The sequence below is a fragment of the Culex quinquefasciatus genome, chromosome 1, assembly GCF_015732765.1.
Source record: "Culex quinquefasciatus strain JHB chromosome 1, VPISU_Cqui_1.0_pri_paternal, whole genome shotgun sequence".
NCBI classification, from domain to species: Eukaryota; Metazoa; Arthropoda; class Insecta; order Diptera; family Culicidae; genus Culex; species Culex quinquefasciatus.
Window position 1 is genome coordinate 112,658,004 of NC_051861.1, and position 19,247 is coordinate 112,677,250.

Below are 19,247 nucleotides of genomic sequence, written 5' to 3' on the forward strand. Positions count from 1 at the left end.
AAATATTGTTTTTTAAAAATAAAGAAACATGGGCACTATTGTTTAATTGGAAAAACTGCATGTTTTATAAAGGTTTATTAGGCCTTTGCAAATGTATTTTCGTAATTAAAAGACGCAACTTTTAGTACCCAAACATGTATAGGTCATCGCTGAAATTTGAAAGTTTTGTAAAAAAAAGTCGTTTATTCCTGTTTTCATCATTTTCTTGATCATGCGCGCGGCGCGTCGAAAAACACGGATTTTATTTTCAAAAAATCGTGTCTCGGAATCCTGTTCATGAACTCCTCCCATTTTGTTGTATATTATGTAAACTTTTCCAAGGAATCCGATAAAAATATTTTTAGATATAGGACACGGTCAAAACGCCATTTTAAGTTTTCATACGACTTTTTCAAATATTTGACTTGTTTTTTCGGTCCTCAAATTATTTTTCCTTGAAAGGCTAACTAACCACCTTTCATTTGCATCTGAGACAACTGAAAAACACATATGCAACTGTAAACTAGAGCGTTTGGTACGGTATGTCCACACATCCGTCCTCCCCTGTAGATTCTTTGAAATGTGATCCGTTCTCAGAATCCTCTCTGCGTTAAACTCAACGTAGTAGGGCTGCCCGCTTTAATTTTTGCAATTCATTCTCGGGTGTTCTCGAATGTACTGCAATTATTAATAATGACAAGAAAAGTGCTTGGGGCGTTATCTAATTACAAGACTTTCCAGCATGCTTTCATCGGCCTGGCTGCGTTTGTGTTAGATTAGATTAGACAAAATTGATTTTAATATCTGAAGAAAAAAAAATCGTTGTATCATTTTTTTCAGAGTAGTCCTCGTTTAAACCTACAACTTTGCCAAAGACACCGAACGATCCAAAAAATCTTTCAATAGAAACATACTTTTGAATTTTCACATACCATTTTTTGTATGAATAGCTGCCAAATTTGGCTGATAAATGATATGGACAAACTGATAATGAAAATGGCTTTTTTGGGAATACATGAAGCATCCAAAAAAAAAAATCAGTTAGGTTAAAAAATAAAAAAAAATCATTGAAAATTGATATCCAAATATAATAATTTGCATTTTGCATCCTAATTTCCCCAAAAGTTTTCGAATTAGTATTGATTTTTCAAATGTCTCGAAAACAATAACCCGCGTTGAACATAAAAAAAAAATAATTTTTGTTAGCTCCGTGTAAATTAAAAATTTACCCCGAATAATCCATGTCAAACCATCAAAGTTTCAGCAAAAAACTAATTTTCGACGCAAGACAGTGAGCAAGGAAGCAACTCTCTTCCCTTCAGTTTTCACCCTTGCTCTGTTTCCCTAAATCAGATAATGCAAAGAATTCCTCAAAATTGCCACCAATTTCGCCAAAATATCTGCACCAAAATTACCTTCGCCGACTTGACATCATAGCCCTGCGTCATCACGATGCCGGCCAGCACCTTCCGCCGCGAGTACACATCGTTGCCCTTCATCACCTCGTTGAACTTCTCGATGACCAACCTAAAAAAAAGGAAAACAATCATTAGCGTCACGCACACATCTTGCCTTCCCAAGGGGCAGGACACACTCACTTTCCAACCGAATCGGCAAACGTCTGCGGCAGCTCCACGTTCTTGCCCTGGTGGTCACAGCACTGTCCGAGGTCCCCGTTCGACCCGAACCCACCCATCATCGCGACCGGGTTGAGCCCTCCGGTGTTGAGGCCACCGGTTCCGCCGGGACCGATGCCACCGCCTCCACCGCCGCCGCCGATTCCGGACGAGTTCATCACGCCGAACTTGGCCTGCTGCAGCGGGCTGAACGAGATGTTGCAGAGCGAGGCGAGGGCCGCCTTGGCCGCCGCGTTCTTGGCCATCTTCTTGGACGGGCCGGTGCCCTCGAAGCGCTGCGTGTCCACGGACACGACCACGGTGAACTTGGAGTGCTGCAGGCCGTCCGTCGAGACGCACTCAAAGTGGGCGTCGGTGAAGAGCTCGTGCAGCAGCATGACGGGGCCCTTCTCGGGCTGCGGTTTCGGGGGTTGGCCCGGGGCCACGTTCCGGGACGCGTTCACCGCGGATGCCTTCAGCTCTGCGCGCGCCGTGTTTTTGTTTTTGTTTGGGTTTTGTGGGAACGAGAAAAGATGGATTAAAAACTGATAGGGAGATTTGCGTTTTTTAGAACAGAAAATTTGGTTTTAGAACAAAAACACATACGATTGGCTCGTTTTAGAACAAATGAGGAAAGGTTGTCAAACCGAAAAAAAGAAAACAATTGTTGATTCTCTTGTTTGTGGCAATTTTTTGGTTGGTTGACATTAGACAACCAAAGACAGTGGTGGGACAGTTTTAGAACAGGTGATTTAGAACAAGAAAAGGGTGGTGTTAATCGAGGGTTACAAATTTTGAAGTTTCGATGCATCGTTTCGAGGGGAGGTTCATGAAATACGTTACGCTTAATCCGAGATTACTCGACTCAAGAGTTTGATTTGTTTTTGTCAACTCATGGAAGGGGGAAAAGAAACAGGGTATTGTTGTTTGATTAGAAAATCATCTGAAAGTTGCATTATTTGTGAACTGAAAAACACATCAAACGTTCAGGCTTGAAAGAGACAGAGAGATGGGGTAGAAAGGTAACGCACACAAACACGTGTCGAAATTGAGGTGTAACACACGCACATCGAAAGTTTAGTACAGTTTTAGTACAACTTCAAAAAGAGAAATCATAACGAAAACACAAGTTCGATTCTCACTGAGAATCACCGTCAAAACACTTATCAAGGTTTGCTTTGATTTTTGCTGGTGGAGTTCGATTTTTTTGGTTTCGTAATGCCAAAATGAGGGCGTCCCTACCGGACTGGTCTAAAAAAATATAGAGTTACCGATAAAGCATGACAGGGTTTCAAAGCGTTTGGAGTTTCGGGGGAAAATGTGTGTGTCAGTGTGTAGCTGGGTGTGTATCGCTGTGTGTGTGTGAGTGTGTGAGAGAGAGTAATGATAACTTCTATTGTTTCCGCTAAAGTTGTATATGTACACATTGAGAAATAATCTTTAGTACAGAAAAAAATACACAACTAAACGCTAACTCTAGTACAACGAGAAAGGAGGCGTTTGCTACTTGTAATATGTACACTAATAAAAATTGAAGTAAGGTAAACTCGCGCAAAAAATTTCCGTATTTTCCTGAAATTGTTTTGCTTTTTTTTATGTACAGATTCATTAGTCGCGCATACTTTAGCCCGCAGTGATTTTTCGACCTTCATACAGTTTAAATATATTTGAAAAAATCAATGAAAATCTGTTGCGTGTTTTCGGGGTAAAATTAACTCTTCTTTTTTTCATCAAAAAACAAAATAAAAAAATTAACAATCATATAAGAAAAATCATGAAATGAATCTATTCTATTATATGTATGAAATTATATGCTTTATCTGTGGTAATATTATTTTAAGTTATGACAGGAAATTTGCTTTATATGATGAGCTGGTTTAAGGGAACGACAAGGTAAAGAAGTATTGGTTTGAAGGTAATATTGTGTTCACGATTATTTCATCGAAAGAAGATAACGACGAAATTATCGTAATCGTCAACGATACTTCTTTATTCATTCAGCGATAACATACGAAGATTTTGAGAAACGTATTCTATTTAAAGATTAAAACCCTGTAATTTGTTATGCTGAAGCATCAAAAAAATTTAAAACATAAATTTAAGAAACAAAATATTTTTTTGAAATATAAACTTTTAAATATTAATTTTCAAAAAATAAATTTTTAATAAATAAATTTGTAATTTATGAATTTTTAAAGTATACATTTGAAAAACATAAATTATCTAAATGTATTTTTTTTAATCTAATTTTTAAAAATATAAATTTTCAAAATATAAATCTTTAAATTATATTTTTTTTAAATGAAATTTCAAAATATATTTTTTTTAAATATATTTTTTTAAATATAAATATTTAAAATATAGATTTTTAATAAATAAATTTTAAAAATATAAGTATTAAAAATATAAATTTTAAAAATATTTTTTCTGAATACAAATTTAAAAACTATTTTTTCAATATTTTTTTCAATATAAATTTTTAAAATATATTTTTTCTGAATATATTTTTTTTAAATATATTTTTTTAAATATAATTTTTAAAATATAAATTTTAAAAATATAAATTTTAAAAATATAAATTTTAAAAATATAAATTTTAAAAATATAAATTTTGAAAATATAAATTTTAAAAATATAAATTTTAAAAATATAAATTTTAAAAATATAAATTTTAAAAATATAAATTTTAAAAATATAAATTTTATAAATATAAATTTTAAAAATATAAATTTTAAAAATATAAATTTTAAAAATATAAATTTTAAAAATATAAATTTTAAAAATATAAATTTTTGACAATATAAATTTTAAAAATATAAATTTTAAAAATATAAATTTTAAAAATATAAATTTTAAAAATATAAATTTTAAAAATAGAAATTTTTAAAATATAAATTAAAAAATATAAATTTTAAAAATATAAATTTTAAAAATATAAATTTTAAAAATATAAATTTTAAAAATATAAATTTTAAAAATATAAATTTTAAAAATATAAATTTTAAAAATAGAAATTTTAAAAATATAATTTTTAAAAATATAAATTTTAAAAATATAAATTTTAAAAATATAAATTTTAAAAATATAAATTTTTGACAATATAAATTTTAAAAATATAAATTTTAAAAATATAAATTTTAAAAATATAAATTTTAAAAATATAAATTTTAAAAATATAAATTTTAAAAATATAAATTTAAAAAATATAAACTTTTAAAATATAAATTTTTAAAATATAAATTTTAAAAACATAAATTTTAAAAATACATATTTTAAAAATATATATTTTAAAAATATATATTTTAAAAATATAAATTTTAAAAATATAAATTTTAAATATATATATTATTAAAATATAAATTTTTAAAATATAAATTTTTTAAATATAAATTATCAAAATATAAATGTTTCAAATATAAATTTTTAAAACATACATCTTTAAAATATAAATTTTTAAAATATATATTTTTAAAATATATTTTTTTTAAATAAATTTTAAAAATATAAATTTTTAAAATATCTTTTTAAAATACATTTTTTTTAAATATAATTTTTAAAATATAAATTTCTGAAAAATAAATTTAAAAAATATATTTTTTTTAAATACAAATTATACAAATATATTTTTTTTAAATATATTTTTTTAATTATTTTTTTAAATATAAATTTAAATATTAGTTTAATTTGAAAAAAAATTAAAACATTTTTTTTTTAAATATTAATTATTAAAATATAAATTTTAAAAATATAATTTTTTGAAATACAATTTTTAAAATATATTTTTTTAAATAGATATTCTAAAAATTTAAATTTTTAAAATAAAAATTTCTGAAATATTAATTTTTAAAATATAAATTTAAAAAAAAATTATAATATAAATTTTTAAAATATGATTTTTATAAATAAATTTTCAAAATGTTAATTTTAAAATATAAAGTTTTGAAATATATATTTTTATGTTTCTCAAGTAATATTTTTGAAATTCATTTAATACTGATTATTCAGAATTTGAGGGGTAAGTTTTTTTTCGCAAATTTTTTTATTTATTAGTTGAAATAAAGGATTTTGAGAATATTTTGATTATTTTGAACAAAAAAAAAAAAACACTGTGATCTGAAAACACAACTTTTATTTAATAGGTACGTTTGTCATGAATTTTCGTAAATTATCGCCGATGATTATCGTGGATAAATGACGCTAAGATTATCGTTATCGTAGCGATGTCCTGACAAAATTATCGGTAAAAAAATAATTTATTTAGGCATGTTTCCAAGTTTTTTATTTAATTGATAGTTATCAAAATCAAGGTATTCTCCACGTAATAACTAGTGACAAATATGTGGTTATATTTTTGATAAAAACAAAAAAAATTCTATTTGACATTTTTCCTCAATATTTTTTCTATCAAAATTTATTTTAAAAAATACAAAAAACGCCGCTTTAAACAAAGAGAGAGTTGCACAACGAGTGAGAGTGAACTTGCTCAACACATTCTCAACAAAATAAAATAAAAATCAACCAAAAGGTATAATGACAACAACGATCTTATGCACGTGTATGTGTGATGACGACGACATCGATGGGGGGCTGGGGGCAGTTGAATAAAACAAAAACAAAAACAAAAATGTAACAAAAACAAACGCAAAAAAAAAAAACAAAACAGTAGGCTACGCACAAGAAGGGGGTGGCGGGGGATCGCTATAACACATACATACAAAACATTTTCGCTTCGTTTGTTTTTTGGGAAGACTTTCAATTTCGCCGAAAAAATGCCAATTTGATGACGTCACGAGCTAACATCGTGTCACTACTGCGAGAGAGCGAGACAGGACAGACAAACAGGAACAGAGACAGAGAGAAACACTGTGTTTGCTCGTATGTGTATGTGTTTGAGAGAGAGTGTTTTTGGGGCAGCTCTCTCGAAGAGAGAGAGCGCGCGCGCTCGACGGAAGAGTACACAGAACAGAAACGTAAAATAAATGAGCGAGAAGGACACAGATAGAGCGAGAAACACGACAGATGACAGGACAGATAAAGGCACAGATAGGTAAGACAGAGAGAGAGAGAGGAGTGAGAAAAACAAAATATACTTGCTTTCTAATCGCTTCTTCCATGCTACATTCTTTTCATTGGAATTTTTAAATAGATCTAAACTTTGCTGAATTTTTTCAACCACTTGCCGGTGCCCGTTTTGCGCGTTTGGGGCGGCCGCCGCGGCCTGCTGCGATTGCAGCAGCGGCGGCTGTATCGGGACCGCGGAGGAGGGGGAGGGGCTTAGCGTGACATTTGACGTTTGGGGCGCCGCTGCCACCACTGCCGTCACCGACGACGACGACGACGGATTGCTGCGATTGTTCTGTTGGTGGTTGTTGCTGTTGTTCTGGTTGCAGCTGTAGTTGTTGTTGTTGTTGTTCCTATTGGTTGTTGCTGCTGTTGTGGTAGCTAGTACAACAGGACGTGATTGTATTGGTGGTGGTTGTTGTTGTTGTTGTGGAAGGTGGTTTGATGGTATTGGTAGCAGTGGTGGTTTGCGCGTTCGTGACGACAGAGCATTAAAGGGGTTGGAATTATTATTATTGTACGAACTGAGCGGGCTCGAGGGCACGGGCTTGTTATGGTAGCAATAGAGGTTGGCGGGAGGGTTAGTAGTATTAGTAGTAGTAAAGAAAATGTCATTACTATTGTTAATATTGGTGATGGTGGTGGTGGAGAAGGAGTTGGAGTTGGCCGCGGCGTAGGCTTTCACAGTGCCACCACCATTTTTGCCGATGTGGTTGTTGTTGTTGTTGTTACTGTTGTAGCTATTGTTCTTGTGGTGGTGGTGGTGATGCATTGGCTGCGCTAACAACGGTTGCGGATGTGGCACCACCTGACTATGATTGTGGTGTTGTTGTTGTTGTTGATGGTGATATTGTTTTGGTACGTATTGTTGATGTTGTTGTTGCTGATTGTAACTCGTGTAGTGATTTTGTGACTGATTGAGGTTAGGATTGTGACCGTGATGGGACTGTGATGGGCCCTTGTAAAAGGGCCCGGGAGGATGGGACGGGGAATAACCGGAAGTAGTGTTGTGGCTATTGCAGTTGCTGTTTAAACTAGTAGTATTGTTATGGCTAGCGTTTTGGTGATAGTAACTAGTGGTAGTATTGTTATGATGGCTGAAATTCGAATGTGGATTGGGCTGACAAGGGGAATTACTGTTGTTTGTTGAGTGGTTGTTGTTGTTGGTATTGTTGTTGTTATTGTTATTATTGTTGTTGTTGTGGCCGTTCTGCTCTTTGGACCCCTTCTCCGAGCTGGACTTCCGCTCCGCCGACTTCTTCTCCGGCGTCACCGTCTCGATCTGCTCCGGCAGCACCGCCACCGGGTCCGACAGCGGGAAGATGCTGTTCTCGATCATCGGATCGTCGCTGGTAAAGTCCACGTTCTGGAGCGGCTTGATCGGCGTCAACGTGGCGCCATCCTTGAACTGGATGAAGCTCCGGAGAGCCGCGGCAGCGGCCTCGATCCGGGCCAACTTTTTGCTCCGACCGTGGCCGATGAACTTCTGGCTGTCAACCTGCGGGCAAAGAGAGAAAAGAATCAAAATGGCGGTTCATCCACATTCACCAAAATCGTGTGACGTTTGCTGGATGCCAAAAAGTGAGGTTAAGTCGCCTCGTGCATCAGGTTTTACGCAGTTACGTAATTTGACAACTCGTGTGGACCAAAATTTCACAATTCTAACCTCAAAACAGTGTCGGAAAAGATCCGGCAGCAATTCAGTAACAACATTTCAATAGGGCGAAACCTACGATCCTGCCATTTCGGGAAAATCAACATTCAAAATTTTGCAATTCCGATCAATTCCTATTTCCACACAAAAGCATGAAAACCATCAATTTTGTCAAAACGTAACAGAAAATAGCAATAATTTCATCATAGAGAGCAATTTGAAATTAATTAAGGTGTTTTTGCTATTAAAAATTGAGAAAAACAAATTACGCCTTTTTGAAGAGCGTGCCTCCATTTTCGCCCCACCGTATTCGCCACCCACTCAACCAAAACAACGGTTTAGCCCGTCAGGTTACGCCGCAAAGCAAAAGTAAACAACAGATTCGCCCTTTTGTTTTTTGTTCATTTTTCGGGTTTTTAAAGAAAAAAAGTGGTGAAACAACTATTTTATCATTGTGAAACGTTACAGTCAGTGATAATACAGTGATATTTGCAACCTCAGTGATAAAAAAATTGGTCTAGAAAGCCTTCAGAAGGAGTCCGATTCAGGCCAAGAATCGTTGAGCCAGGATACGTAAGTAGCAAGTTGGTTTGACGATGTGGTCTATATTGAAGTGACGTTCCTTGGGGTGTCCCCACCGGAAGTGGGAGACATGGCACCTGACGACTAGGCCACCCCGCGACACCATCCTGCCTTCTCTATCTTTGCATAGCTTCAATGGTTACGGAGGCGATGATTTTGTACGGCATTCCTCCTAAACCTCCCTACACTAACTTTTTGTCCTGCAACTGCTAGACCCAGAATCCCCGGATGTTCCAAGAACCGGTAAATTATGGACCTTCATATCTAGATTGTGAATCCAGACCAGATCCGATACTACAATAATTGAAATTAAAAAGTTATGTATTTAGGATCATACAAATCTGTGTTTGTTGTGGAATTGTGGTCAGAGACATCAGAAACATACATTTTGATCCATTTTGAGGATTGTCAGGTTAAAATTCACTAAATTATAACGAAAATTTGGTGTTTCTAAATATACGTCGGAACTTGCAGAAAACACTACATTCGCCCCTCGTGATTGGATGAAAACACAAGGGCGGAAACTCAATTTGGTTTGTTTTGATTGATGTTGATGATTAGCCCTTTTGTTTTTTGCTTGTAAAACTACGTATTTTCGGAATTTTGTGATGATGGAGGGTGTTTTAGGATCAGTTTTGTTCGCTTTATATGATTCTGACAAAAACTCAGTTTGTTTACATCTGAGGGTTTCGCCCTATTGAAAAGTTGTTACTGAATTTAGAACGGTTTGACGTTTGCTGGGGAAGCCGAAAATGTGAGGTTATGTCAATTGAAAAAGGTCGATGAGGCTCTCAAGAAAAGCGCAGCCATCAACATAGATCGACTCTCGTTAGTCAAACGACCAGTTTTGAAGACCCAATCTATCGCCAATAAAACAACCCGAAATTAGTGCTGTGCTGTCACTGAAACTATCTTTAACCCCTAATTTTCATCAAATGGTCACATTTTGCCAGTCGTCCAAGTGTGCATTACCAGCCCATTAACGATTTCCCACACACACAGTAGGCAGACATCGTCAAAAATTCTTTCCACCTCCAAACAAGCCAACAAACATTGAACTGAACAAGAACATCATCATAATCATCATTACGGAGCGCAGATGGTGGTGAAGGTACACTGAAGCCCCGCTGGTTTGACAATGTCAAGCTAAATGTGTTTTGACAGGATTGCTCACAAAGATTCCCGCAGTGGAATACCACCTTAAACAATCAATTGTCAAACTAGCGATGCGTTACTATAGTAAATATGGATTCCCAATCGTGGGCAGTAATTAAACAGTTTCGGAAAATTGAGAATATCCTCAGGCCCTCCCTTAATTCTAGTTTTGCTCTGTCATAAACTGCTTCATTAGTGAGAGGTGCAGGGCCGCTGTTGTTTGATTGGAAAACGGTGTGTGTTTGCGCGATGAAAGGGGAAATTGTTGGTTAAATGGAAATGGCTTTAACTCGTGGTTATTGATTGCTTTTGTAAGAAAACGTACCCTTTTTTCGGCGTAGTTTTTACTTTATCGTAATTATTGATAAAAATATACCAATTTATGTCAATTTTGTAAATAGGTAATCTATTGTTTTTATTTATCGAATTTTTGGTTAACATCTAAACAATTACAAAACAAGAACTGTCAAAACTGAATAAGACACAAATTCGATTTCAATCCCGAGATATTCAACAAAAATCGAAAAAAATGTCCGTGCATTGTTGTCAAATGTTTCGATTTGATCGTGCTATCTTGACACACGCTACAATTCGCTGTAAGTGTGACAACTGGCCAAAGGGAATTTATCCAAAAGACGTTTTGTCATACGTACATGCCCGACTACAGTAAACGACATTTTGTTATAACTCGAGACTCCGGACAACCGAATTCAACCAAACTTCGGAACAAAGCACAGAATGGTCAGTCAAACAAAAAGTGTTTGTTATTGTTTATAATGCTTGCTCTAGTGTTTGTTTATTCAAGGTTAAACATTGAAACGCGTTTTTCGCGGAACGTCAAAAAGGAACGTGCTAAAAAATTTTTCGTCCAGTTTTTTTCCAAAAATTCCAAATTTTTTTTTTAATATTGGCAACACTGCAAAATAAGTTTTGCCCTTACTGAATCATCGTTAAAAAAGTTTCGTTTTGGTCCTCTAAATCATAAAAAAATATTTTTTTTTAAATATTGTTTTGCCCAATACGATTTTTTGTGTTGAAAAATAAAATAAAAAATGGATTTTATCGAATTGTTTGACCTTTACCTAAACCTATTACCAAAACTCCAACTTCGTCCACAATTCTGTTCTCCTGATACAGATTTAAGAATTTATAGGTACCATTTTTGTATGGACAGCTTGTGAGGGCCTTCCATATGACCAAATAAGTCGTCATTGGTTCACCTAAATAAGTCTCCATACAGCTGTTGATACAAAAAATGTACGTAAATATTCGTAAAATCTTTAACTTTTGAAGGAATTTTTAAATCGATTTGGTCTTCGGCTAAGTCTATCCGGAAAAAAATAAGTACACGGAAAACAAATTTTGGCGGTTAAATAATTTTTTTCACAAAATTAATTTCCCTAATTTTTTATTATTTAATTTATGAAATGTTTTAAACAAAATATTAAAAAAAAAAATTAAAAAAAATACTTCAGTTGTAAACGTAAAATCAAATTTTCAATCGAAAAATACTTTTAACAGATTTTTGATCCATTTTGAAAATATAGCAACTTAGAGTTCAATTTTAGCTGAAAAAAACCTTTTTTGATAATTTCCATTATTGGCCAGAGAATAAATCTGGAGTTTTTTTTGAAAAGGTCCAATAAACTAAATTTTCAGTTATTGCTTTTTGGGTGTATTTTAATACCCATGACTCAAGGCGGTTTCAAAAACACCCAAAATGCAAACACTGGAAATTTGGTGTATTGGACCTTTTTTTTTAAAAAAAAAAAACTCCAGAATTTAGATAATTTTTGTTTATTTTATTAATATTAAAATTCCAGACTTTGCACCAAAGATAAGTTTATTTGCGAAAACGTTAAGAATTACTCTAATGAGTCCAATGGTTAAAATTGGACTTTTATATTAATTTAGAAAAATTAAATCTGCGGCCTTTCCTGACAGAATTTATTGACATTGACAGCTTGTTCTATAGGATCACAGTTGATTTAACAATCCACAGTTGATTTTTTTTCAATATTTTGCATGAAAATCAGGGTGACCACTCAAAACCCAAATTCAAATTTTTCAGAACTATAAAAAAATATATGTATTTTTTATCTAAAGAGTTTTTCAGTTTTCAAAAAGCCGTAAGAGCCACCGTGACCTCTGACACTAATTTTCGTTTTGCTCCAAAATTAAACAAAATTTAATTTATTTTAAGTTTGGGGCACTTGAAGGACGTGTAAATGATCAATCTCAAGCATTTTTGATATTGGTTTCTCGTAAGTAGGTCGAATACCGATGCAAAAAGGACTTTGTTTACCAATGGCTCTTACGGCTTTTTGAAAACTAATCCGAGATATAAACAATTAGATAAAATGTCAAAAAAAAACAATTAACAATTTTAGTGAAAATTAAACATGAATTTTAATAATAAATTCCTTAAAACTTCAAAAAATCAATTGACCGAGTTATAAATGTTTTTTAATCAATACTGATTTGAAAAAAATCAAAATATTGATCGCAAACATTTTTCCACTTCATTTTTCGATGTAAAATCAAAATTTGCAATAACTTTAGTGAAATTTTGATAAAGTTTTCAAGTTAATTCCATTTTTAGGTAACTTTTTGAAAATAGCTGCAGTTTTTCATTTTTTTAAACGAGTACACATGTTTGCCTACTTTTGAAAAAAAAAGTTTCCTAAGACTCACCCAAACAACCCACTTCTTTTCGAAAACAATATTTCCATTTTTTTAAATCAAGACTAACATTTCAAATGGGCGTAATATTGAATGTTGAGCCCTTTTAAAATGTTAGTTTTGATTAAAAAAAATGAAAATATTGTTTTCGAAAAGATCGGAAAATTTCACGAATGTTTCATATTTTAAAGTTGAAAATCGGATCAACAGTTTCCGAGATCAAAAAATAAAGACTTATTGGGCAACACTGAGAAAACCTCATTTTTCTGTTTTCAAATCAAATCTCAACAGTTATGGGTCGTATCAACAAAGTCAAAAAAATCAAAATATAGAGAATTTTCTTAGCTATTCAAAAATATGTTTTTCAAAAGTGTGCAAACATGGGCACTTATTTAAAAAAAATAATAACTGCGACTATTTTTAAAAAAGTTGCTTAAAAATGGCTATAAACATTAAAACGGTGCACTTTATCAAAATTTCACTAAAGTACTTTTTGATTGCAAATTTGATTTTACATCGAAAAATGAACTTGAATTTTTTTTGATTAATATTTCGATTTTTTGAAAAAAAAACAGTATTGATTCAAAAATTCATAACTCGGCCAAAGATTTTTTGCATAACCTGGAAATTTTTGAAAAGTTGGCATTTGGTATCCCCTAAAACATATCAAAAAATGAAAAAAATAGTGTTTTTTTGCAAATAAAGTTTAAGTGACAAAAAGTGAAATTAAAAATCAACAATTTTTTTACCGTGTATAATTTTTTCAGTGTAGTCCTAATCCAAGCCTACAACTATTCTGAAGACACAAAATCGATCCAAAAATTCCTTCAAAAGATACAGATTTTTGAATTTTTATGCATCATTTTTGTATGGACAGCTGCCAATTTGTATGAAAAATTATATGGACAAACTGCTGATGCAAAATGACTTCTTTGGGCATACCGAAGGCACCAAAAAAGTTTCAGCCGGATTTAAAAATACAAAAATTAAAGTTAAAAAAATATCAATATCGTAGAAAATTGTTCAGTTAGAAAATTTTGGTAATTTTTGGCAATTTTAGTCATTTTGGCCAAAGCAAACGTTTAAAAGGGTAAATGTAAAATTTTGGGAAATTCAACAACAAATGTTTAGTTTTTCGCGATTTTTTTCAAAAGTTTGAAGAATTTTCATGAATCCGTAGTAAATTAGGGCGCAACCTTGAATGTATGTAAACAAGCTGTCTATCCCAAGGTTACGCCCTTTTGAGAAGTTACTACGGAAATTCGGTATTTTGTATAAGGTAACACGGAGTTTCAGTACATCAAATCTATGCGATATTTTTTTTGAGACAACAAAAAAATCGTTAAATCAACTCTTTTACAAGTTGAATAAAAACACTTTTTTCTAATTTTAGTCCCGAAACGCTCAGCTTATTTCACCACCACGTTTGTCAATCGTTACAATTGTACTTCCAGTCAAAATTTAATCTCAATTTGTAATTAAATTGAAATGCAATGAATCTGTTAAAATACTCACCACGACGGACATGGTAAAGAGCGGCGCGTGCACCGGCCCCGACTGGGACTCCAGGTTGTACACCAGATTGCGCTTCAGCTCGTTCAGCACCGCAACGGTGTTCTTGGTTTGGGGGACCTGGTCCGCACCGCCACCACCACCGCCTCCAGTCCCCGAGGGCGGTTCCCCCACCTTGAGCTGGGCCTGCTGCAGTTTGCGCCGTTTCCGGGCTGCCACGTGGCCTAGAGAGAGAGAGGTGGGAATTGAGATTTTTATCAAAGTGTCGTCGCAGCTCGTTTCGATTTTTGCGATAAGGGACTGCACTGCAGCAGAGGAGATAATGAAAATAAATATTTAATAAAGGGGGGGACTTGACACTTGAAAAGACAAAAGAATGAAAAAAAGAGATAAAAATATTCACACATTCTTGAAATTAATTTGCGGCCACCCGAAATGTGAACCAAACCAAGTCAAACAGAAAAAGGTGGGAACGTCAAACGTAACAGCAGAAACTCACCTGACGGTAGATTTACTATTTTTAGTGTCCATTTTGGGGCGTGAAGGCGCGAAGACGTTTTTTTTTTGGTAGCGGGAAAAGAGAAGAAAATAGACAAAGTAGAGGAAAAGTTAGTCGTTTTTCAAAATATTACGTTAATGAGAAAATCTAGAAAAGACTTATTTCGGTAAAGGTAGAATGAAGCAACATTTGAAAAGGGCATAACCTCAAAATTGAAAACAAAATCGCAAATTTCAAAAATTTTGCCGCATTACGCCCTTTTCAAACCTTACTCGCAATATTTCGCGGTTGTTTATGGAGTCGCACCGTTGCCAACCGCTCTCGTTCGGCCGTAGTTTCCTAATAGACTTTTGGGGTTTAAAAATAGTTGGCCCTCCCCCCTCCCCTTGCTCAGGTTCATTCATTGCAGTGGAATAAACACGCGTGAGACGACGTGAAACACACAGGTTGAAGTCGTGACGAAAGACTGCCCGCGCGGGGCCAGCTTGAAATTCAACCCAATTTTCAGCGTGTCAAGACGAACCTGTCAACGATTATGGCTGAGGGAACGGGACGGGTCACGCTAAGGGTTAGGTTGATTTTGAAGCAATAAATTGAGGTTTGCATTCAACTTTGTTATTTTTATTCAAAATTTTTCAATATTTATTAAAAATTTGTGTTACAAAATTAAAATTCAAAATAAAAAAAATTGGCATTCAAAAAAGTTATCCCTTAGCTTCTCAATTTAAAAAAAAACGAAAAAAAAATATTTTTCCTAAAATTAAATTCATAAAATTCCATCAACTCAAAAAAAAAAGAAACAAAAAATTCAGAGCTTTTTCAACGGTTTCTGTCGAAAGTGTGATCGATGTCATTCTTCTGCGAGTCTGCGCTGGGACGGGGCCATCGTGTTAGATGTCTTTTTTTTCCAGCGAGTAGTGACAAAGTGAGAAAATTTAGACACGAAAAAAAATCCGGGACCAAAACTGTCAATCAATGTGCCGTTTTTTTTTGTGACGCAGCTGATGTTGAAAGGTCGAACAGGGTGACAATTTGGACGGAAAAAGTTAAATCAGCAAGGTTGTTAACGATAAAATTATCGAGGCTCGATAACGATAACGTTAATTCTATCGTTATCTCGGGACAATAACGATAATCTATCGTTATCGTTATTTCGATAATTCTTTTAAAATCTTTCTAAAATCGATTAATTCAACCATATCATGTTAAGTTTTCAATGCTTTCACCAAGATTTTTTTTGTAAATCTAGGAAGTTGCAAATTAAAATATTTACTTAAAATTAATAACAAAATACCGTATTTTCCGAAAGTATTCCAATTTTTATAATTTGCAATATGGGTATCAAACGAAGCGAAATTTAGATTAACTTTTACACATTAAGAGAGTTTTTTTTTGAAAATATTAAAATTTTCACAAAATACCGTATTTTTTTCGAAAGTACTCAAATTTTCATAATTTGCAATATAAGTATCAAACGATGCGAAATTTTGCATGCTTTTTCACTTTATTCAAGCTTTTTTGGAAAAATATAAAAAAAATCACAATATACCGTATTTTTTTCGAAAATACTCAAATTTTATAAATTTGCAAAAGTGTGTATGAAATGAAGCATACACAATTTGAATGTATATTTGAAGCATGCAAAAATTCGCCTCGTTTGATACCCATTTTGTATAATTTGAAAATTTGAGTATTTTCGAAAAAATACAGTAATTTGTGAAAATTGTAGCATTTTCCCAAAAAACATACAGAATTTCGCTTCGTTTAATACCAAATGCAAATTATGAAAATTTGAGTATTTTCGAAAATATACGGTATTTTGTGAACAATTTTGAGTACATATTTATACGTTGAAACTTACTAAATTTTCAAAAAATATATTATTGTTGAAAGCATTGAGAATTTAACATGATATGGTTGAATTAATCGATTTTAGAATGATTTTGAAAATGACGACGACGATAACGATAACCGTTATCGTTATCGTCAGACGATTATATTATCGACGATAATGAGACAGAAACTACGACAGAAACTGCGACAGAAACTGAGACAAAAACTGAGACAGAAATTGAGACTGAAACTGAGACTGAAACTAAGACAGAAATTGAAAGAAAAACTGAGATAGAAACTGAGACAGAAAGTGATACAGAAATTGAGATAGAAACTGAAACAGAAACTGAGACAGAAACTGAGACAGAAACTGAGACAGAACTTGAGACAAAAACTGCGACTGAAACTGAAACAGAAACTGATACAGAAACTGAGACAGAAATTGAAAGAGAAACTGGGACAGAAATTGAGACAGAAACTGAGACAGAACTTGAGACAAAAACTGCGACTGAACTGAAACAGAAACTAAAACAGAAATTGTCAGAGAAACTGAGACAGAAACTGAGACTGAGACAGAAACTGAGACTGAAACTGTCACATAAACTGAGACAAAAACTAAGACAGAAATTGAGACAGAAACTGAGACAAAAACTGAGACAGAATCTGAGGCAGAAACTGGGACAGAAACTAGGACTGAAACTGAATCATAAACAGAGTTTTAAACTTATTGAATGAATTGATATCAGCAGACGTGCATCGGCACTCAATAGCACTTGACAGTTTTTCTAAGGCCATGGCTTGGCAAAGGCACCAAATCAATTTGTTTTATACAATAAGTATGTTTTTTTCATTGCACTATAAGTTACTGAACGACCGAAACCTTTATCTTCACTTATTCGCCCGTTTTAGCGATGAAGTGCTATTTGAGTGCTAAATAGCACATTTAGCACTTGAAATATTTGTGTTATTCAAATCACTATTAATTTGTTGGTAATGCACATTGTGTAGTGAAAAACGATAATTATAGACATCGAACTAAAGTTTGATGTGTTGCACAGTGAGCAAAGATTCACTCTGCCGGTTTGCTTAGGCCATCATCTCAAAATGTGGTGAAGTGCTATTGAGTGCCGATGCACGTCTGGATATCAGTTTGATTTCAATCTCAATTTCAGTCTCAGTTTCATTTCAGTTGCAGTCCTTTACTCAAAAAATTGCTCATCATAATGGCTTGCGGCTAATTCGACAAAGTTTGATTGGAAATATATCTATCAACTAAATACATTGCCAAGATTCAGGTCCAGGTGTCTGGCGGGCTGCAATCGATCCAATTAGCCTAAGAGAGAGCAAAACTTTACCCTTTTAGCTCGCGCCAATGCATTGGCTGAAGAACAAATAAACGGGCAATAATTGCACATGGAGTCGAACTAACAACCCAAGTTCAAGTGCATCCACGACAGATGCAATATCACAGAAAAAAGTGATTTTTTTAAAAGCTGATTTTGAAAAGCATCAGATAACGCTTAGTTTTTTTTTCAATAAAAAAATAAATTTTAATACAGTAATTTCTAAAAAAAATTAGGCCATTTTAAAAAGTGATTCCAGCCGCCACCTTTCAATTGTCGAGTCTCGATAAGGATTTTACGGCCCGAGCTCGTCTAGCAAACACAGCTCAGCAAATAGTTTGACGGAAGCTTTGTCAAAGATTCTCGTCCATAGCTCAGCGTGAAATGTTGAGACTTTGCAGAATGTCAGTGGAAAATTGCGTCACCTTTTGGGTGGTGGATGGAAAATTTAACATTTAACTCGGCCGTGATTTTCCGGGCAAGAAGCCAAAATTTACAGACACACATTCGCACACTAATGAACTGTAATTTTTTGTCCATGTGAAGTTGCATGCAAGGCGTCGTCAGCTGGTCAACCCTTGACTCGAGTTATACTGAAGTTTATTTTTATTTAATTTAGACATAATTTATGAAATAAAAGTTATGATTATTTCTCTACAATACAATTTTCGTTTGATTGATTCCAATCATTTTTGAAACAATTCATCAATTGTTTGATACTACATGACGGAGAAAGATTTGTTTTGTTTTTGCCAAACGTCACACTGACATGCTGTCAACAATGGCTTATGAAATGTAATGAGAAATTGACACAAATTTCAACATAAAAAAACGAACTATCATTGAAAAACATGAATCATGAGTCCATTGTTAAATTGATAGTTTTTGTATATTTTTTGAAATATTTCATCGCCATTTTTGACAGAATGTGTCAACCTGGCAGTTGACTCAATCAAATCGTTCCTAGTCAAACATTTCTACCGAAATTATTAATTTTACGAAATGTAAACAAAAAGTCTATCCTGCTTGTTCCAAATTGGAACAACAACTGACGTGAGCAGGGTGGTCTGTTTGTTTACATTTTCAACTGGACATTGTTTTGCTTGACAAGTTGGATGATGAAATAACTCATTCATCATCCACACAGTATAAAAAATCATGGTAATATTACATCTGGAAAGGGTACATTTTTTATGTCAGAAAAAAAAATGCGTAATTTTACCTCTGAAAATGAGTAATTTTACCACTTTTCTGGTGTAATGTCACTTTTTCAGTCTAAATTTAGGAAAAATTACATCATAAAAGAGGTAATATTCAACCTTCCAAAATTA

At 33.4% G+C, this 19,247-nt stretch overlaps 1 protein-coding gene across 6 annotated transcripts in view; it reads right to left on the bottom strand.

Annotated features, from left to right (window-relative positions):
• LOC6044766 (double-stranded RNA-specific editase Adar) overlaps window positions 1-19,247 on the bottom strand; it is a 98,237-nt gene that overhangs the window by 12,713 nt on the left and 66,277 nt on the right. For 2 of the 6 annotated variants that reach the window (XM_038249588.1, XM_038249577.1), the window contains exons 3-8: window positions 14,741-14,755; window positions 14,245-14,465; window positions 7,275-8,154; window positions 6,690-7,037; window positions 1,578-2,076; window positions 1,395-1,506 (exon numbers count right to left, since the gene is read on the bottom strand). In XM_038249588.1, the coding sequence (XP_038105516.1) occupies window positions 1,395-1,506; window positions 1,578-2,076; window positions 6,690-7,037; window positions 7,275-8,154; window positions 14,245-14,465; window positions 14,741-14,755 (2,075 nt within the window). The remainder of the gene's footprint in view (window positions 1-1,394; window positions 1,507-1,577; window positions 2,077-6,689; window positions 7,038-7,274; window positions 8,155-14,244; window positions 14,466-14,740; window positions 14,756-19,247) is intronic. The other 4 variants (XM_038249610.1, XM_038249599.1, XM_038249603.1 and 1 more) reach the window with 4 other exon arrangements.